This window comes from Danaus plexippus, chromosome 19 (assembly GCF_018135715.1).
Source record: "Danaus plexippus chromosome 19, MEX_DaPlex, whole genome shotgun sequence".
NCBI classification, from domain to species: domain Eukaryota; kingdom Metazoa; phylum Arthropoda; class Insecta; order Lepidoptera; family Nymphalidae; genus Danaus; species Danaus plexippus.
In genome coordinates, this window is record NC_083549.1 from 6,414,657 (window position 1) to 6,431,241 (window position 16,585).

General features: G+C 34.8%; 3 protein-coding genes across 3 annotated transcripts; 1 reads left to right on the forward strand and 2 right to left on the reverse strand.

The window, feature by feature from the left end:
- The first annotated feature begins 53 nt into the window (after positions 1-53).
- Positions 54-12,599, forward strand: LOC116767845 (nuclear cap-binding protein subunit 1). Its single transcript, XM_032658339.2, has 10 exons — positions 54-217; positions 307-1,088; positions 1,332-1,750; positions 2,044-2,181; positions 2,465-2,568; positions 10,503-10,750; positions 10,953-11,196; positions 11,271-11,386; positions 11,758-11,946; positions 12,198-12,599. Exons 1-10 carry the CDS (start codon positions 178-180, stop codon positions 12,309-12,311), a joined length of 2,394 nt encoding a protein of 797 aa, XP_032514230.1. The 5' UTR covers positions 54-177; the 3' UTR covers positions 12,312-12,599.
- Positions 2,595-8,155, reverse strand: LOC116767844 (mucin-2-like). The gene is made up of 2 exons (XM_032658338.2): positions 7,933-8,155; positions 2,595-5,869 (listed from the first exon to the last, which is right to left on the reverse strand). Exons 1-2 carry the CDS (start codon positions 7,963-7,965, stop codon positions 2,744-2,746), a joined length of 3,159 nt encoding a protein of 1,052 aa, XP_032514229.2. The 5' UTR covers positions 7,966-8,155; the 3' UTR covers positions 2,595-2,743.
- On the reverse strand, positions 12,579-16,052 carry LOC116767846 (fructose-1,6-bisphosphatase 1). Its single transcript, XM_032658340.2, has 6 exons — positions 15,735-16,052; positions 15,351-15,495; positions 14,099-14,205; positions 13,538-13,764; positions 13,121-13,299; positions 12,579-12,801 (listed from the first exon to the last, which is right to left on the reverse strand). Exons 1-6 carry the CDS (start codon positions 15,908-15,910, stop codon positions 12,625-12,627), a joined length of 1,011 nt encoding a protein of 336 aa, XP_032514231.1. The 5' UTR covers positions 15,911-16,052; the 3' UTR covers positions 12,579-12,624.
- Positions 16,053-16,585: the final 533 nt, after the last annotated feature.

Below are 16,585 nucleotides of genomic sequence, written 5' to 3' on the forward strand. Positions count from 1 at the left end.
GAAGATTCATTGTTATTTTAATGGAGCATCGAAATCTCTTCTGATACGTCAAATCTGTGAAGCGTCAAAATTTTACGGCTTGAGTCTTGACGCTTATGTCGTTTACGTTTGCATTTTATTTAATGATAGTTTTTGTCCTCATTCAAAGTATTACACTTTATTTATAAGTTAACCATTATGAATCGTAGAAGGGCACATGAAGAAGAAGACGGTTATGGTAAATGAAATGAATTTTAGGTTAATTTTTATATACGAAAACTGTCTTAGTTGCGGCTTCATTTAATGTTTTCTTATTTGAAATTACAGAACGTCTGCATAGAAAACGCCGGAGGGTTTCAGAAAATCAAGAAATTGAGGATAGATTAGAATCCCTTATTTTAAGAGTAGGAGAGAAAAGTAGTTCTAGCTTAGAGAGCAATTTAGAAGGCTTGGCGAGTGTGTTGGAAGCCGATTTGAGTACATTTAGAGTGAAAATATTACGTATTTTAACAGAATGTGCTATACGAATGCCAGAGAAATGTACTATTTATGCAACATTAGTTGGATTGCTAAACGCAAAAAATTATAACTTTGGTGGCGAATTTGTGGATTACATAGTCAAAACGTTTAAAGAAAATCTCAAAACTGGTAAATGGAACGCAGCCCGTTATTGCTTGAGGTTTATAGCTGATCTAGTTAACTGTCATGTGTTGGCTGCATCATCTCTATTGACATTGTTAGAAACATTGGTTGACTGTGCTAATGAAGATGGTGTGCCACAAGTCCGACGTGATTGGTTTGTGTTTGCCGTACTTGCTACTTTGCCATGGGTTGGTAGAGAATTGTATGAAAAGAAAGAATCACAATTAGATCACTTGCTGGTAACCATAGAGGTGTTTTTAAACAAGAGAAGTAAAAAACATTGGCCAGCTCTAAAAGTATGGTCGGCAGATTCACCGCATCTTCAAGAAGAATATTTGGATTGTTTGTGGGCTCAAATCAAAAAGTTAAGACAGGATAACTGGTCAGAAAAACATATACCTAGGCCTTATCTTGCTTTTGATTCTATATTGTGTGAGGCCTTACAACACACACTACCTACAATTCAGGTAAATAAATAATTTTGTAGAAATATATTTTTTTGCATTTTGTTAAGACTTTATTAAAGTTTTTAAACTGTTGTTATAATATTAACCTTTTCAGAATATTCGTAAATCAAATAATTTTTTTTTTCTCTGTTCAGTTATATATATATTTTTCTGTAATGCTATCATGCATAATGTTGAGCATCAACAACAAAAAAGCCCATTGCTCAAGAGTTTTAATTAATTTATGAATATTTTTCTTCATAGCCTCCACCTCACAATGATGGCGACACATATCCAATGCCCCGAGTTATATTCCGTATGTTCGACTACACCGATTGTCCCGACGGCCCTGTACTGCCAGGTGCCCACTCCATAGAAAGGTTCCTTATAGAGGAACACCTCCATAATATCGTTGAAGCATACCATCTAGAGCGAAAGGAATGTGCCGCTCAACTCCTATGTTTTCCGTATAAATCTAAAATCCCACTAGAGTACTGTATCGTTGAAGTTATATTTGCTGAGCTGTTCAATTTGCCGAGACCGAGATATTTGGAGATATGTTATGGATCTATTCTAATTGAGCTCTGTAAGCTGCAACCGTCCACGATGCCGCAAGTTTTGGCACAAGCTACTGAGATTCTTTTCATGAGAATCGATACAATGAATATAGCATGTTTTGACAGGTAGGACGTAGAAGTGTCTAAGTATATTGTTAATATTTTTTATTATACAGAGAAACTAAATCTAAATATTTTAATTTCAATAGAAATCATTTTTTTTTTATTCTAATAATGTTATTTAAATGTGTTCCAGTGTCTTCTCTTATTAAAATACGTACACACTAATTAAGATTATTGTTTATAACTGTTTCTTATACAATCATTAAAATTATCTATGTATTTATATTTAGAATAATGAATGCTGGAGTATTTATATATTTCTGGATCTAATTTCTTTAATAATTTATATTTTATAGATTAGTGAACTGGTTTTCGTATCACTTGAGTAACTTCCAATATCGTTGGTCCTGGGAAGATTGGGAGGGATGCGCTCAGCTAGACCCTGAACATCCTAAGCCGAGATTCATCAGGGAGGTGCTCGGCAAGTGTCTTAGGTATGTCAAAAATTTTTACAACTCTATAAAACTTTATTAACATTAGCCAAATTTAAAACAGTTGATTCCATTTTGAAGCGATTTTCAAATGATTTATTAAATAATTACTAATGCTATATTCATGGGCTTTATGTTATCTTAAAGCATATCTTACAAATATATTAATATATATAAATTATCCTTGAGAGACAATGAAAATATTCAAGCATTCTCAGTAACAAGTATGTTGTCAATTTTATATTTTATTTTAATATCGAATCATTGGAAAAAATTTTCATTCAAGGTTGTCATATCATCAAAGGATCAAAGACATGACACCGGAATCGCTAGCAGCATACGTCCCTCTCAAACCTGAACCCATTTACAAATATGCCATGGAAGGAGCGGGTAAGTCATAGAATAATTTAATTCAATCATTTACAAAACATTTAATTACAGTTAACCTACTTATTAAGTATATAAATATTTACACTGGATGTAACAATATATGCACAAGTGTCTTAAATGCCTCTAACATTGTTTTTTCGTATACCTGATTATAAATTAAAGCAATAAGTTCAGTCTATGACATAGCCATTAACTCCAAGAAGCTGAACGGCGCTTTGTGGGCCATTTCTACGTCATCATCAAATTCAGTGTCATCATCGCGTTCATCATCATGATCATTATTGTCATCATCATCATCGTCATCATCATAATTGTCATGATCAGATTGGCTTTGTTTATCGTCTAATAAACTGAATATATCTTCAAAGTCGTCTCCGCTTTTAGTAAAATTATCATAGCTGTAATCTTGATCGGTCTTGCTTCCATCATTTTGTTGTGCATCATCATCAAAGTTGAAATTAATTATTTCTTCTATATTACTTGCTGATGCGACTGTACCTGTTCTGCCTATAAGGCTCTGTGAAGTTATTTCTTCAGTAATAGATTCTGATTCGTCTACTTTTTCTGTTGTTACCGTATTATTTTTCTTCTTTTTACATTTAGTTTTATTTTTTGCGTTTCCATTTGGTGTTATTTTTATGGAAGTTGAAGATTTTTTGATATCTTCATTGTCTTCTGTTAGTGACGGATCTACTTTGGAATTGTTGGATTCACCAAATAAATTATCGTCTTCGTTTGATGCTTGGAAGGGTACAACACTATTTGTTTCATATTGGTCTACAATCTCTTCGATAGACTGATTAATTTGTGATGTTGCTTCGCTTGCTTTAGTGACACTTGATTCTGTTGTAGTGGTGGACGTTCTGTCCGCGTGGTCTTTTTCTCTAGCCTCGTCAATCGGTCGAGGAGTAGAGGACATATAGCCCTGGAAATTAGAACCTTTCCTTCTGTGCGATGATGTTGTTGATGTCAATGTTGCTGTTGACTGGTTTCTTTGACTTGTATTCCATCGATCGTGTTTGACTGACGTCCCTTTGAGTATTAATGTCGACTGTCGGAAGCGATTTTGGTTTCTAGGTTCCGTAGACGTTAGTTTTTTTGGTAAAACTGTTGTTTCTGAAGATGCTGTTGTAGTTGTTGGCTTGGTTGTTGTTGATGTCGTTGTAGTGGAACTTGAAGTTGTTGTGGGTTGTGTCTGGTTGTGTGATTCTTTGTAAGTTTTCGTGGTTTCCGTTGGGATACCTGTTGCAACGGAACTTGCTTGAGATGACAGATCGTGTGCTGGTCTTTTTTTAATGTCCTCAGGTGCATTCGTAGTTGTCGATGTTGTTGTTGTTGTTATTCTCTTGTGCTTTTTAACCTTTTCTTCTTTTTTTAACTTTGGTGGCGGTCGCGTCCTTTTTTTAGTCGGAGTTTTCGTGGTTGTGCTGGTGCTTGGGATCTTCTCCGTTGTAGGCGTTACCTTTTTTGTGGTTGTTACTGTAGTAGACATCGGAGTTGTTGTTTCAGCAACACGTACAGTCTCTGTTTGTGTCACCATTGGTGTTGTTTTTGTAAATGCTCCTAAAATATTTGCCCATTCCATTGTGTCCATTTCATCGGAAGTTAAAGTCTGTGCTGTTATAATATCAGGAACTGTTGTACTAACGTGTTGAGATTTTGGTGTTTCATGTTTTTTTAACGGTTTTTTTCCATGTGATGACGGTTTCCTACTTTTAGTATCTTTCTTCTTATTGGTTAATTCTACATTGTTTGTTTTGTTGTTTTCCGCGTAACCAACTGTTATTGGTCTAAATGCAGTATCCCCAAATGAATCAGGATCAGAGAACTGAACGTCCATGACTTGGGGGCTGGGTCGAAAATCTGTCGGTCTGTTAGGTCTATTTGGCTTGGACATGTGCAGATATTTTAATGGTGGCATGGGTTTAAACGGTTTCTTATCCATCGTAACAAAAACTCCCGGTGGTGCATTGTATACTGGTGGCCTTATATGGTCTGAGAAATAATTCGCCTTATAGGGCTTATGTTTGTTATGCGTTATCGGATAATTCAGAGTGTCCGACGCATGTGTTGTGTTATCAAAATTTTCAAAAGAAATTGGTTGAGTCGCTTCTATCGAAAAATCTCGTATGGGTGAAATTGGTGGTAATGGAGTTGGTAATACAGCTGGGCGTGTCGTCTTCGGGCCCTGGGCTGGCCGTGGTTCCGTTCTTTGGTCAAATGGGTACAACGAAAATAGGTTACTGTTCGCAGTCGTGAATGTACTTAAGTCCTGGTACTGCTGATTTGGATTAAGTGGTGGAAGGATTGGTGGTGCTTGAATTGGCACGTTAAAGTTCGGTTTGTAGGGATATGGTATTTGATGATGATCATTGTGAACGCCACCATGATTTATCTTCGGGTTTTGGTAAGCAGCTTGTGCACCATATGGGTTATGTTTGTATTTTGTGGGTGGAACATTATAAGCATTTGAATTTTCGTTAGAGAAAAACGATGAGAATAATGAGTCAAAACCTTGGAAGAACTGTCTCCTACCGATTTGTTTGTCGGGTGCTATATTTTTGTGAAACCATATTGCCCTCTCAGGTCTTCTGGTTTGAATTTTCGGTGTGTCAAATTTTCGGTATTCTTGGGGCTTATCTACTATTCTTCTTGGATAATTTTCGCGCACTGTATAGGTTATTATAGGATTTTCTTGGACCTTTTTCGGTTTCTTAGGTGTCTGAGATGAAACGGAAAATGTTAACTCATAATGATATTTCCCTGGAGATGTTTCGTGATCTCTCTGTCTCACTCTCTTAACTGACCAGAATGCTCTGACGCCTTGCTTGCATTTATCATCGATGCAGGTTTCTTTAGATTTTTCGTCTTCAGCGAAGGAGAATCCTTTCTTATCTTCTAAAAGTCGTCCCTTCGCCATGATGGTGACGTCACCAACAACCGGGTCTTCTTCCGGTAATCTTTTGAATGGTGCATTTTTTATTTTGTCCCAAAGCCCTTGGTCCTCGGTCTCTTTCGAATCGTAATTTCCGGTTTTGCTGTCAGATGTTTCGATGTCAACTTTTGTCATGAGTTGTTTAATTTTGTCTTTAACTAGGGTCAGGTAAACGCTATGTCTAAGAGCGTCTTCCCAGTAATGTGCTGGTACGGCTGCTACCGACGGCGGAGTTTCCGTCACAAAGGTCTCATGTAATGTTCCGGCCCGACTTTCACGTCTGTAGTTGGTGTTGTGATGCCATTCATCAAGCGGGATAGGAGTCGGCCGGAAATCATAGTTCTGCCCGCGTATCCCGACTTGTGTCTGCAACGAAATAATTTTTTTTTTATATATAATAATAATAAATCAGCACTAATCGTATATGAGATTGCGATTAGTATTGTAATTGCTGTTAAGTTATTCTAATATGCGTTCGAAAGTAAAATGGCGGTTGGCGGGAAAGTGCGCTAAGATAGCGTGCAGCTATCGTTGCGTGTTCGACGAACGAAACATCCCTCGCGATTTCCCATCTCGTTAATACAATAAATATATTTAGAACGTACTCTTTGGCTGCATATTTGTTGAACGGATGACATTCATAATTAAATAGATTTATAACTTAATTATGCTATATTAAATGTTTTTTTTTTCTGACGGTACTTCGATGGTATGTTAGCGTTTTGTAACGCTTTATTTATTTTCATCTAAGATAACATCTGCACCTAGATGCTTAAGCTCCGTGGAGTTGAATCGTAGTAACGAAGACGAAATTTGCATTTCATTTTCATGTCAAGGGTGTGGTTATATTTACGTTTTTTTTTCTTCTTCTACCTCTGTCTCTAATTTAAACTTTGATTCCCGAAAACTCCGAATCTATTAAATCAGTGTAATAAATTTTTAGTACATGTCTAATTTAATGTCAGTAAGAAAAAAAAATATTTAAATCAAAGAGCTTTATTGTCTCATTTTATTGCTATAAAATTTTTCATTAGCACTGAAACCGTGGAATATTTTGCCAATGTCAGAGCTTACGTGTCATTGATTGAAACGCACACGTTTCAATTTCTTATTTAAGACGTCACTATTCAAGTAATTGACGTAGGAAATTAATTTTCACCAATTTTCATCTCGATTATAATTGACTGAAAATAATGTACCACGTTCCTAATTTACTGTCTCTTATAGTATTTATATAGAATTTCAGATTAATCTGTCAGTGTTTCATCTCAACACACGAACTCATTATTATAGTAACAAGCATTCAGAGATTAATATACTAATATACAGTTAAAAATATATATTTTTTCATTGGATGTATATCACCGATTTTAATTAAAAATTGCCCTAGTTTTATGGGAATAACGCAAGCAAAGACAATGCCCTGAGGCCACTCGTATCTTGACATGTGCCGTGTGATTGGAGGCGAGACTGCTCTGTAAAGCCTGATTTGTAACAAGTAAAATTAATACATCATTATAGTATTAGTAAAATTATGTTTGTAATGAAGATATTGCACCAAGTGTTGATGATTTCTGGATCGAATAATATGTATAAACAAAATTGAACCGTGTGTATAGCATGAAGAAAATGCTATATATATATAGTTATAATAAAAATATCATTGAAGTAAATCCGTCTGTTTGTTTAGATTTTCGGTTTCTCAGTAAACTTAGTCTGAAAATATTACTGAGGGATAAGAAATTTGCGATCTAAGACTTTCGCAAGTATTCATTTAAATAAAACTAATATTTTTCGGAATTACTACGCGTATTTTGTTATTATAAAAGCTACGGTTACTTTTCAGCGACCGTGGTCACGGGCTTCACGGCTTCGTGGTGACGTGAGATTCACATCTCGTCTGCCCGTGATCACGGTTGCTGAAAAGTAACCGAAACGTCGGGATTATGTAGTTTTTAAAATAATAAAATACGCGTAGTAATTCCGAAAAATATTAGTTTTATTCGGATAAGAAATTTTTTCTTTTTTATAATAGTAATATCAGAATAAAAAAAAATAAAAATTTCATCGTAATGTAAATTCTTTAGACAAGTAACAGATCGACGTGTGCTGTATCCACGCCACGAGTGTTTCTCTCCCAGCACGGAAATGGGAGTCGCTAACAAATATTAATCACAGAAAACAATTTAAAACAACACAAACAAGTCTGCGTCAATACGTAACATATAGACGTCAAAATACCTCCTCGCTGAGATAGATTAATTATAACTATTGGAAAAAAATTGTATTTAAATAATTATTGTATTGTTAAAGATATTAGGAATTCGTGAAAGATTTGGAAATAAGAAATGTATATATAAATGTATAAATAAACACGCACACACGCACATATAACAAAATATTTATAAATATTCCGTATGGGTACTCACAATGATGATGATGACACAGAACAAAGTGCTCATATTAAACACGCCTCGAACGGACCGCAAGCTACGTCGAACTGACGGTTTAAACTGAGAGTTACGTTGTGTTACGATTGTGATGCACTATTGGTTAGATCAAATATAAAGGCTTAAATATTTTTACATATGTATACGAAAATGAAACATACCAGCCTCTACACACGAACGATTAAGTCGGGTGACGGAGGTTATGCCAAAACAGCGATATATTTTAAACAATTATATAATATATTACATATTTCAGTTCAATAAAAAAAAATTACATCTATTGGAGTTGATGAAAACGTATTCTTTGTTTGGATACGAAATTTTTTAACTAAACAGTTAAATATCCAAATAAAATAAATCGTATCTAATACAAAACTTCTCATCTGTATTGTGTTTCTTAAAATTCTCATTCACGCTAGATCTGTTTTGCGGGTAATGAATTACAGGAGGTCATGTAATTGCCAGGTGTGTATTAAGTTAGAAGTAACATCCTCTTGAGGAAATGCGTTTGATTTTACTATAGCTATAAGGATCTACGCGGTGTTAGTAAGATACTGTGGTTTTCCTTTGTTTTGTAATCATTTTAATTTCGTCGACTAGCAGACATACTGTAACTTAAAAATATAACTGTATAATTTAATTCGGACATTTAGTTTTGCGGGCGTTTTAAAGTAGGTATGTTATTTTGACTAACTAAATTAATAGCTGAGGTTTTATGAATAAAATGAAAACCGGATGTTTAAATTTAAATTAGAAGATATAGATTGCAAAATTCATCAATAAGCAAGATCGGACTCGCAATCATCGGGATATCGTACGAATAGCTTTACCAACTAAGCTGTCCCATCCTATGTCCTTATCCCAGACAGTATAAGCTGTCTATATACTTGAACAATCCATATTTTTTTCACTCACAAACTTTCCCTTTGGAATCCATCCAATCCATGAACAGGTCGATGTTGTAATACACCTATTTTCACTAATGATACATGCCTTGATGTCACGATATTGGATCATTAATATTTTAAGGAAGTCATTGTATAGTTTGTTTGTTGTCTGCGATTTTTTCAAAGAAGAATTGTTGTTATTGTTGTTATATAAACAGCTCTAGGACATGCGAGTGAAATCGTCTCGCACTTTCAGTGTCTCGGGCGGAATGCTTTGGAAGAAATGATATTTACGTTAATTTATACTATTGGTTTTTGGACTGAAAAGACGTTTTCATTAGGTATTAGGCGTATAAATATAAAATTTGTCTTGTGTCAATTTTTGGGTTTTAAAAGAATTAGTTTCGGGAGTAGGCCCCTGAACTGTTTTTTGTGACTAATATACAGCCACTTTCAAAAAGATGTCTCTTAAATGACATATTTAGTATGGTATCTATTATACGATTTAATTTTATAATTTATGTTACAATTCTAAGTGTTTACTATAAAAAATCTTATATAATATATACCTACAAAGTTAACATAGTATACAGAACTTTTGAAAGACATACTTTTAATTTCTAAATAGTTTTTCAAAAAGGTTAATTTATAGACTTTTTTAAATAAGTAAGTATTAAGTTTTTGTGCTGTAGTTTCTGTGATAGTTTAATTTAAAAAAAAATACATTGAATATTGCTTAAGTTTAGGTTTAGTCGAGAAAATTTCAGGAAAGGCAAAGTTAGCTGTCCCTAAGACTGAGAGTTCAACATAAAGTAGCTAAACTAGTGGCATTATATCGAAAGAGAGTGGTTTTAATTAATTCTATTCTTTATTCTCAAAGGTCAATGTCATAATCTGCAGATTGACTAATGCTCTGACCATTACAGTATTACGCCATGCTGTGCATAGTGTGCTCTTTTAAACACAATAAACCAAAAATATCTTATCTCTATAAGGAAAGCTATTAAGAAAAACTATCTATCAGGCCATTACACTTTAGTACTAATAATATTAATTATTAGATAAACACCTACAGACCTAAAGTTTACATTCATGAACTAATAGTATTATTAGAACTATAAACTATAAGTATTGAGTTGTATATAGTAACGAGTCCTAATGCACTAGTTGATAATTCCAGCCAGAATGCCTTAATTCCCACAGCTACGTGGTAACGTTACCAAATCATTTATTTTTACATTCACAAGCCATTAACTCTGTGAATTATATCTGATATAAATCACACTGAAGTATTCAATTTTTTTTTTGTTTTATACTGTCTAGTATTATGCCACATTTTTTAACACCTTTGTTGGAGACACTAATGTGAATATCAAAGATTGTGTTTCGCTCGAAACATTTTTTTCTACTTTTGGCTTTTAATAACTGTTTGTCATGGATACTATTCATAATATCTGTAGTTTTTTTTATTATTTAAACAACAAAGGAATAAAGATAACTATCCAAATAAATAAACAAAAAAAAAGTGGAAAGTGTCATATTCGTGAACCGTAAACGTCTCGTATAATCGTTTTTATTTTGACGATGTTTTATACAGCAGTACGAGCAGAATTCTTGGAACTGATCAATAATAATAATATACTTAATATCTATCTCTCGCAGCCTCTCTCCCAGGAACAGAAGCTGCTCATCAATTAGTTGTCTGCGTCCGTAATAAATGTACGCCCGAAGAGGCGTTGAACGTGCTCCGGGAACTACCGAACCCTTTACGCGAGGGTGAAGCCAATGCCGCTCATACAGCCTACAACCCGCTCAAGATTGACGTGTTTGTCCAAACGCTGCTAAACCTCGGCAGCAAGAGCATCTCCCACAGCTTCGCCGCTATATCTAAGTTCCATTACGTTTTCAAGGTATATATCCAATATTATTACGAGCTCTTTGTCCAAACTGCTGTCTTTAACTAAGAGGTTCAAATTTAAGGTATATCATATCATTGAGTTCGTCAATGTGAAAAAATTTTAATGTTTTGTTTCGACTAATTAAATTATTTACATCAATTTAAGTAATGATTGCTTTCTGTTTATTAAATTTGAGTGAAACTGTTTAAAACAGATTCTAGCGGAGTCAGAAGAAGCCCAGATCTGTGTTCTTCGCAACGTTTGGGAGTTATGGCAGAGGCACAGTCAGATGGTGTGCGTTCTGGTCGATAAAATGTTGAAGACTCAGATCGTTGAATGCAGCGCTGTCGCTACGTGGCTGTTCTCTAAGGAAATGGCGCCATACTTCACCCACGGATATCTATGGGAGATATTACATCTCACCATAGACAAGATGAACAAACACGTCTCCAAATTGAGTAAGTTTAATTTCGCCGATGGCGAAATAAAAATATTTTTGAAGCGGATTACGAATTTGGTGATGAATTCACAGGCAAGGAATTACAAGAAGCAAGGGAGGCGTTGGCGAGAGCCGATTCAAGCAGTTCCGAATCAGAAGACGAGAGCGGCAGCAAGAAGAAGAAAGACCAAGACAAACCCACGGAAGAGGTAAACATATAAATATTATATAAAGATTAAGTAAAATTAAATCTAGCTACCGACGAAACTCTCAATATAAACGGTCAAGTGGAGACTAACTGAGCTACCAATTAAATGAATTAAAGTTAAGCATCCATATTAGTGTTTAGTAAAGTAAAATAGTCACGTGACTTAAAAAACGACCAAATATTACAGTATTTGCTAAGCATTTAGTATCTGTACTTGTCTTGGCCAATTTTTGTAAGTCCAAAATTAGTGTAATTTCTCATTTCTATGTCACGGCAGTCGTTTTTTTGTCTGCGGCATATATTTTTTTTCTTCTCAGAATTCCATTATAATAAATTACATTCCAGATCTACATGTATCAATATTTTTTCCAGGCGGTGGAGCGTATGGAGGAACGCCTGGAGATGGCGCACACGGACCAGAAGCGTCTGTTCCTGATAGTGTTCCAGAGGTTCATCATGATCCTGTCCGAACACCTGGTGAGAGCCGACACCGACGCGAGGGATCCCCACACCCACTGGTACAGGGCCACCCTCGCCCGGCTGCGACAGGTGTTCCTGCTTGTGAGTATCGGCTTACATACAGTCGCCATGAGATGGTCCCTCATACAGAAGTTTCAATTTTTCGTATGAACCAACCGGTATAAACGAATTTTATACACTTCATCTGATCCTTGGTACCTTTAATGCTTATGCATTCAAATATGGACTTAAGATATTTAATTTTAATGTCATCGAGTATATTAGAAATTAATTTATTAAAAATATAAAACTGCACTAAAACTTCCAGAATAATTAAATGTATTGTTTTCCAGCACCACGAACAGGTCCAGAAGTACAGCAGTACGTTGGAAACGCTTCTGTTCACTCAAGACCTGGACCCACACATTCTGGACGTCTTCCATCAATTCGTAGCTCTCACCGCATAATCTCATACAACCGCAAAAATATCAAAAAAACTACGAAGGTCATCAAAATTTCATAAATTATTTTAAATCAATAAATAACCAGTTTAAAAAGAACTATGGTAGTATGTATTGGGGTCATCCATTGAAAGAGGAAGGAGATATGATAATACTACTGGACTGACGCGTGCTTATAAGGAAGCGCTCGCTAACAAATACTTATGATATTCATCGCGGCAGTTAGAATTCCCGACGGAAACCAGGTGATGAAAGCCTTACAATAAATGTAAATAAATTTGAATGGAAAATATATCGATTCTGTTTTATTATGAAAGACTCATTCAAGGAAAGACAGCAGCTCCTGAACGTCGTGCTTGGATCCCAGGTAGCACGGGGATCGCTGGTGGATGGAGGTGGGTTCGATGTCCAGGATGGGTATGTGGCCGTTGGAAGCCAAGCCACCCGCCTCGGTTACGAGGAACGCCATCGGATTGCACTCGTACAGCAGGCGGAGCTGGGGATCGAACCATAGTTCGTTCTTAATAAAACACCCTACACATTGTGTATGGCATAAAGCATTCGAGACGCTGGTGCCAGCGAAGCTAGGTTAGGTTAGGTTAGGGAGCTGTATTTTTTTACATATAATTTAAAATGGACCGGTACTTTTAACTTATACAAAATTTTAACCATACAATGATTTTTATGTCCATCTAAAAAATAGTAAATAAGCAATATTGAAAAATATTACTCGGAAATAAGATCACTGCAAGCGGTTACTAAGAGTTGGAAGAGAAGGTAGCTGATGTAAAGGTATTTTTTGTATCGGAACGTACTTTTCCCTTGGGCGCGGACGTGGTCGCTGGGTACATAAAAATGCCCCCATACTTGATCGTCCTGTGTACGTCAGCTACCATGGACCCCACGTATCTCGCACCGTAAGCCTTCCCTGTCTTGGGACGCTTCTTCTCTTCTATGTAGCTCTTCAGCCCCTCCGACCACTCCGCCGCATACCCTGGCCAGGTTTTAATACAGAATGTAAGCGGAGGGACGCACATTGTATTTCACAATCACGATGGACGTAGCGAAAGTTTTTGTGCAATTTCTTTTATAAAAACGTACTTCTTATATATAGACATATTACTTGTTTTGAAACCTAAATATATATATATATATATATATATATATATATATATATATATCAAGGTTGACATTGACGAAACTGTCATATCGTAACAAATTTATCAACCTACCCTCATTTATGGAATATATTTTTCCTTTCTCTGGTATTCTCATATTGGGGTCTGTGAGGATGAATTCTCCGATGGAGGGGTCGTACATGAAGCCATTGACTCCCTTGCCCCGTCCTATACCGAGCACCATCATGGTTGCCGAGCCATACAGAGCGTAACCAGCTGCGACCAACTGGTTGCCAGGTCTGAGAGCGTCGGCCTCTATAGGCTCACCTTCAGATGACTTTCTAAAATAATTTTTAAATATAGACGATCAGTACGGAACGTATTTGATATACGTAGTAAGGTTTTTATGCAGGCTTAAGATCTCTAGTCTCCATAAATGTACAAATTAAATTAATAAAAAATATGTATATAAAAGTAATATTTGGTGCTGAACATATCGTACCCTTAACACTAGTACTATTTTCTAAACAAATAGTCGGTTCCCATTCATACAACTACGTTGATAGAATCGAGTGAGTAGAGTAAATGACAAAATGTAAACTCTCTTTATTTATTGAGACGAGAGACGCCTCGTAAGCATGTATATAATGTTGCGCTCAGTTTCATCAAACCTACTTGTAAATAGCGAAGATTGACCCGACAGAGACCAGGCAGTCGATGTTGGAAGAACCGTCTAACGGGTCGAAGCACACTATGTATTTGCCGCGTCTTTCCGTTTCCACCTATTAGTAAAATAACATATAATTTTATATCAATATGAAACATAATAAGATGATTTATATGTTATAAAAATAGTGAATATTTTAAGTCTGCTGTCGATGCGCGTAATGTTAGGTATTTATGAAATAAAAGTGACCTGTGTTGAGGGGTTTTATTATATTAAGTAATTTGAATAAAAAAATTGAGTTAATCAGATTAGTACTTTTCGCGTTAGTCAGTGACAAACATACATACTCTCAATTACAATTTCAATCAGATTTGATGTAAATTTTTATTTCGACAATTACATTTAAGAGCGAAGGTATAAATAAATTAAATTAGAGGTATAGATAACAAAAATAATACAATTTTGATGATAGTTAAAAAATATACGGAAGTGAAAAAAGTTTACCTATAAAAACTATTAAATCATTGAGCTGATACAACATCTTTAACTTTAATATTTTTTATAAAGCGTCCCGTAATTAATATTTTTATACTTACAATAATAAAACATAATAGTAACCTGATGTGATTAATTAAGTTTGTAATATGTGTTATCACATATACATTAATATAATGAGGTAAATATTATGTTGTTGGACAATGATAGCCGGATGTGAGGTCCAGCGAGGTGAAATTTCGTCATAACACTTCGACTTTGACCGATTATGACTATGAAATAAACGAATTGTGATATTTTAACCGAATAAACAAGATATCTTCGGTTATTTTCTTAAATTTGTTATTGTAGACGCGTCTTAATTACACATGACATTATATCGAAGTCAAGGTCATCGGCTTTCCAATGTATTTTCATAACAGGATTTTTTTTTTTAATTTTATAAAGCACCCTTAAGCAAACGTTCAAAATATTAAACTCAGACATTGCAATATATTCTTCTTATTTAATTTTTTTATATTTGTACAAGGTTTATCAGACAAGTATTATTTTTAAATAATTTTAGTAATTTTATTTAACTATGAAATATAACGAAACAGATATATATAGTTTGTATAAAAAATAACCCAGTTCCGACTTATTCTTTAATAACAAACTTGTTTTCTTCAGTTATATATAGACATTAATATTAATTTCCTTGAATTATTTCTATTTCGTTACCTACTATACTTTTTTTAGCATGAAAACAAAAATAAAGATGCACACCTGAATAGCGGTTGTGTTTTCTTCAGAAACAAGCAGGCACGTTGTGAAAGATGACTTGAGCATATTGATAAATAGATCATTAGACAGTACATCGAGTTTCTTAACTTCCTCGCCTTGAACGTTTGTGTTGCCTGAGATTCCATGGCTGTCAATTTAACAATAAATAAGATTAAATTTCTCAAAACGGTTGCTCGAAACGCATTCATCAAACAAAGAGCAACCTCGATACCTAGTTAATGATATTAAAGTATTTTTAAAGTGAAAGGTAACATTTATGTGTAAAGTTCTTTTAAAATATGTTCCATTGTTTAAAACTAGTGTACTAATTGCACTTAAAACTATAGCGTAAAAGCGCTACATAGTTGAACATAGTAAAAAACTAACAGTTTTGCAATGCCGGCTTTCCTCACAGCGGATTGTATAGCCTTCACGGCTGTTTGTATTGAATTCAAAAGTTGTGTCAGGTCTCCGGTAGCAGAGGGCGCCGTCCGCTGCTGTGCCAAAACCCATCGGGTCAAGGTCATAGCGTTCACGTCAAACGCCGGCCCTTGTTGCGACATTTTAATTTAATATTATTACACTATCACAAAATGGCAGCACGTTGTATTGACGGCGCGGCACTGGCGGTGTCGTTGTTACCACTCAAAAAATAGAATGTTATTATCATTTATTAAAGTTATCTAGTCAGTTGTACTACATGTTCAACCAGTTTTTTCGTAATAAAAGCTTTAATATATAATGGATTGTATTCCGTAGGAGTAAAGTGCATTTTTGGAAACACTGAAAAAATGGGCGTGTGTCTGACGCAAGTTTTTGAATGTTGTGATGTTTTGCTTATTTAAATACTAGTTCTTCTCTTATACCAGATATATTGAGCTTAATAAATTAATGTGGTAGCAAGGCGGAGCTCTGACAGGTGATCTTTAAAAAATATCTAATTTAGAACATAAGAGAATTATCTTATAAGTTTAAAATACAATGTAATAAAAATTTTACATTAAGAATTTTCATATATTCGATGAAAGATATCCTTTAATCTACAATTCACAAATATGCGGTATAAATTTTACACATAGTGTGCCTATACCAACTAAAGGCCAAACTAAAAATTTTAAATGATTCATGAATTATTAAATTACTACATTTCTGAAAAAAAAAAACTATTTATGATTGGAATGAATAGATGTTTCACATAGTTTTTGATGTTTATTAAAGAAAAGCACACTTCATTTATT

Coding starts and splice junctions, on each gene's coding strand:
- LOC116767844 (XM_032658338.2), bottom strand. CDS start 7,965: ATGAGCACTTTGTTCTGTGTCATCATCATCATT. Junction 5,870..7,932: donor TCTGTGTCATCATCATCATT/GTGAGTACCCAT, acceptor ATTTCGTTGCAG/ACACAAGTCGGGATACGCGG.
- LOC116767845 (XM_032658339.2), top strand. CDS start 178: ATGAATCGTAGAAGGGCACATGAAGAAGAAGACGGTTATG. Junction 11,197..11,270: donor CAAACACGTCTCCAAATTGA/GTAAGTTTAATT, acceptor ATGAATTCACAG/GCAAGGAATTACAAGAAGCA. Junction 11,387..11,757: donor AAGACAAACCCACGGAAGAG/GTAAACATATAA, acceptor TATTTTTTCCAG/GCGGTGGAGCGTATGGAGGA.
- LOC116767846 (XM_032658340.2), bottom strand. CDS start 15,910: ATGTCGCAACAAGGGCCGGCGTTTGACGTGAACGCTATGACCTTGACC. Junction 15,496..15,734: donor AAAGCCGGCATTGCAAAACT/GTTAGTTTTTTA, acceptor TTAAATTGACAG/CCATGGAATCTCAGGCAACA. Junction 14,206..15,350: donor AAAACACAACCGCTATTCAG/GTGTGCATCTTT, acceptor TTTTACTAATAG/GTGGAAACGGAAAGACGCGG.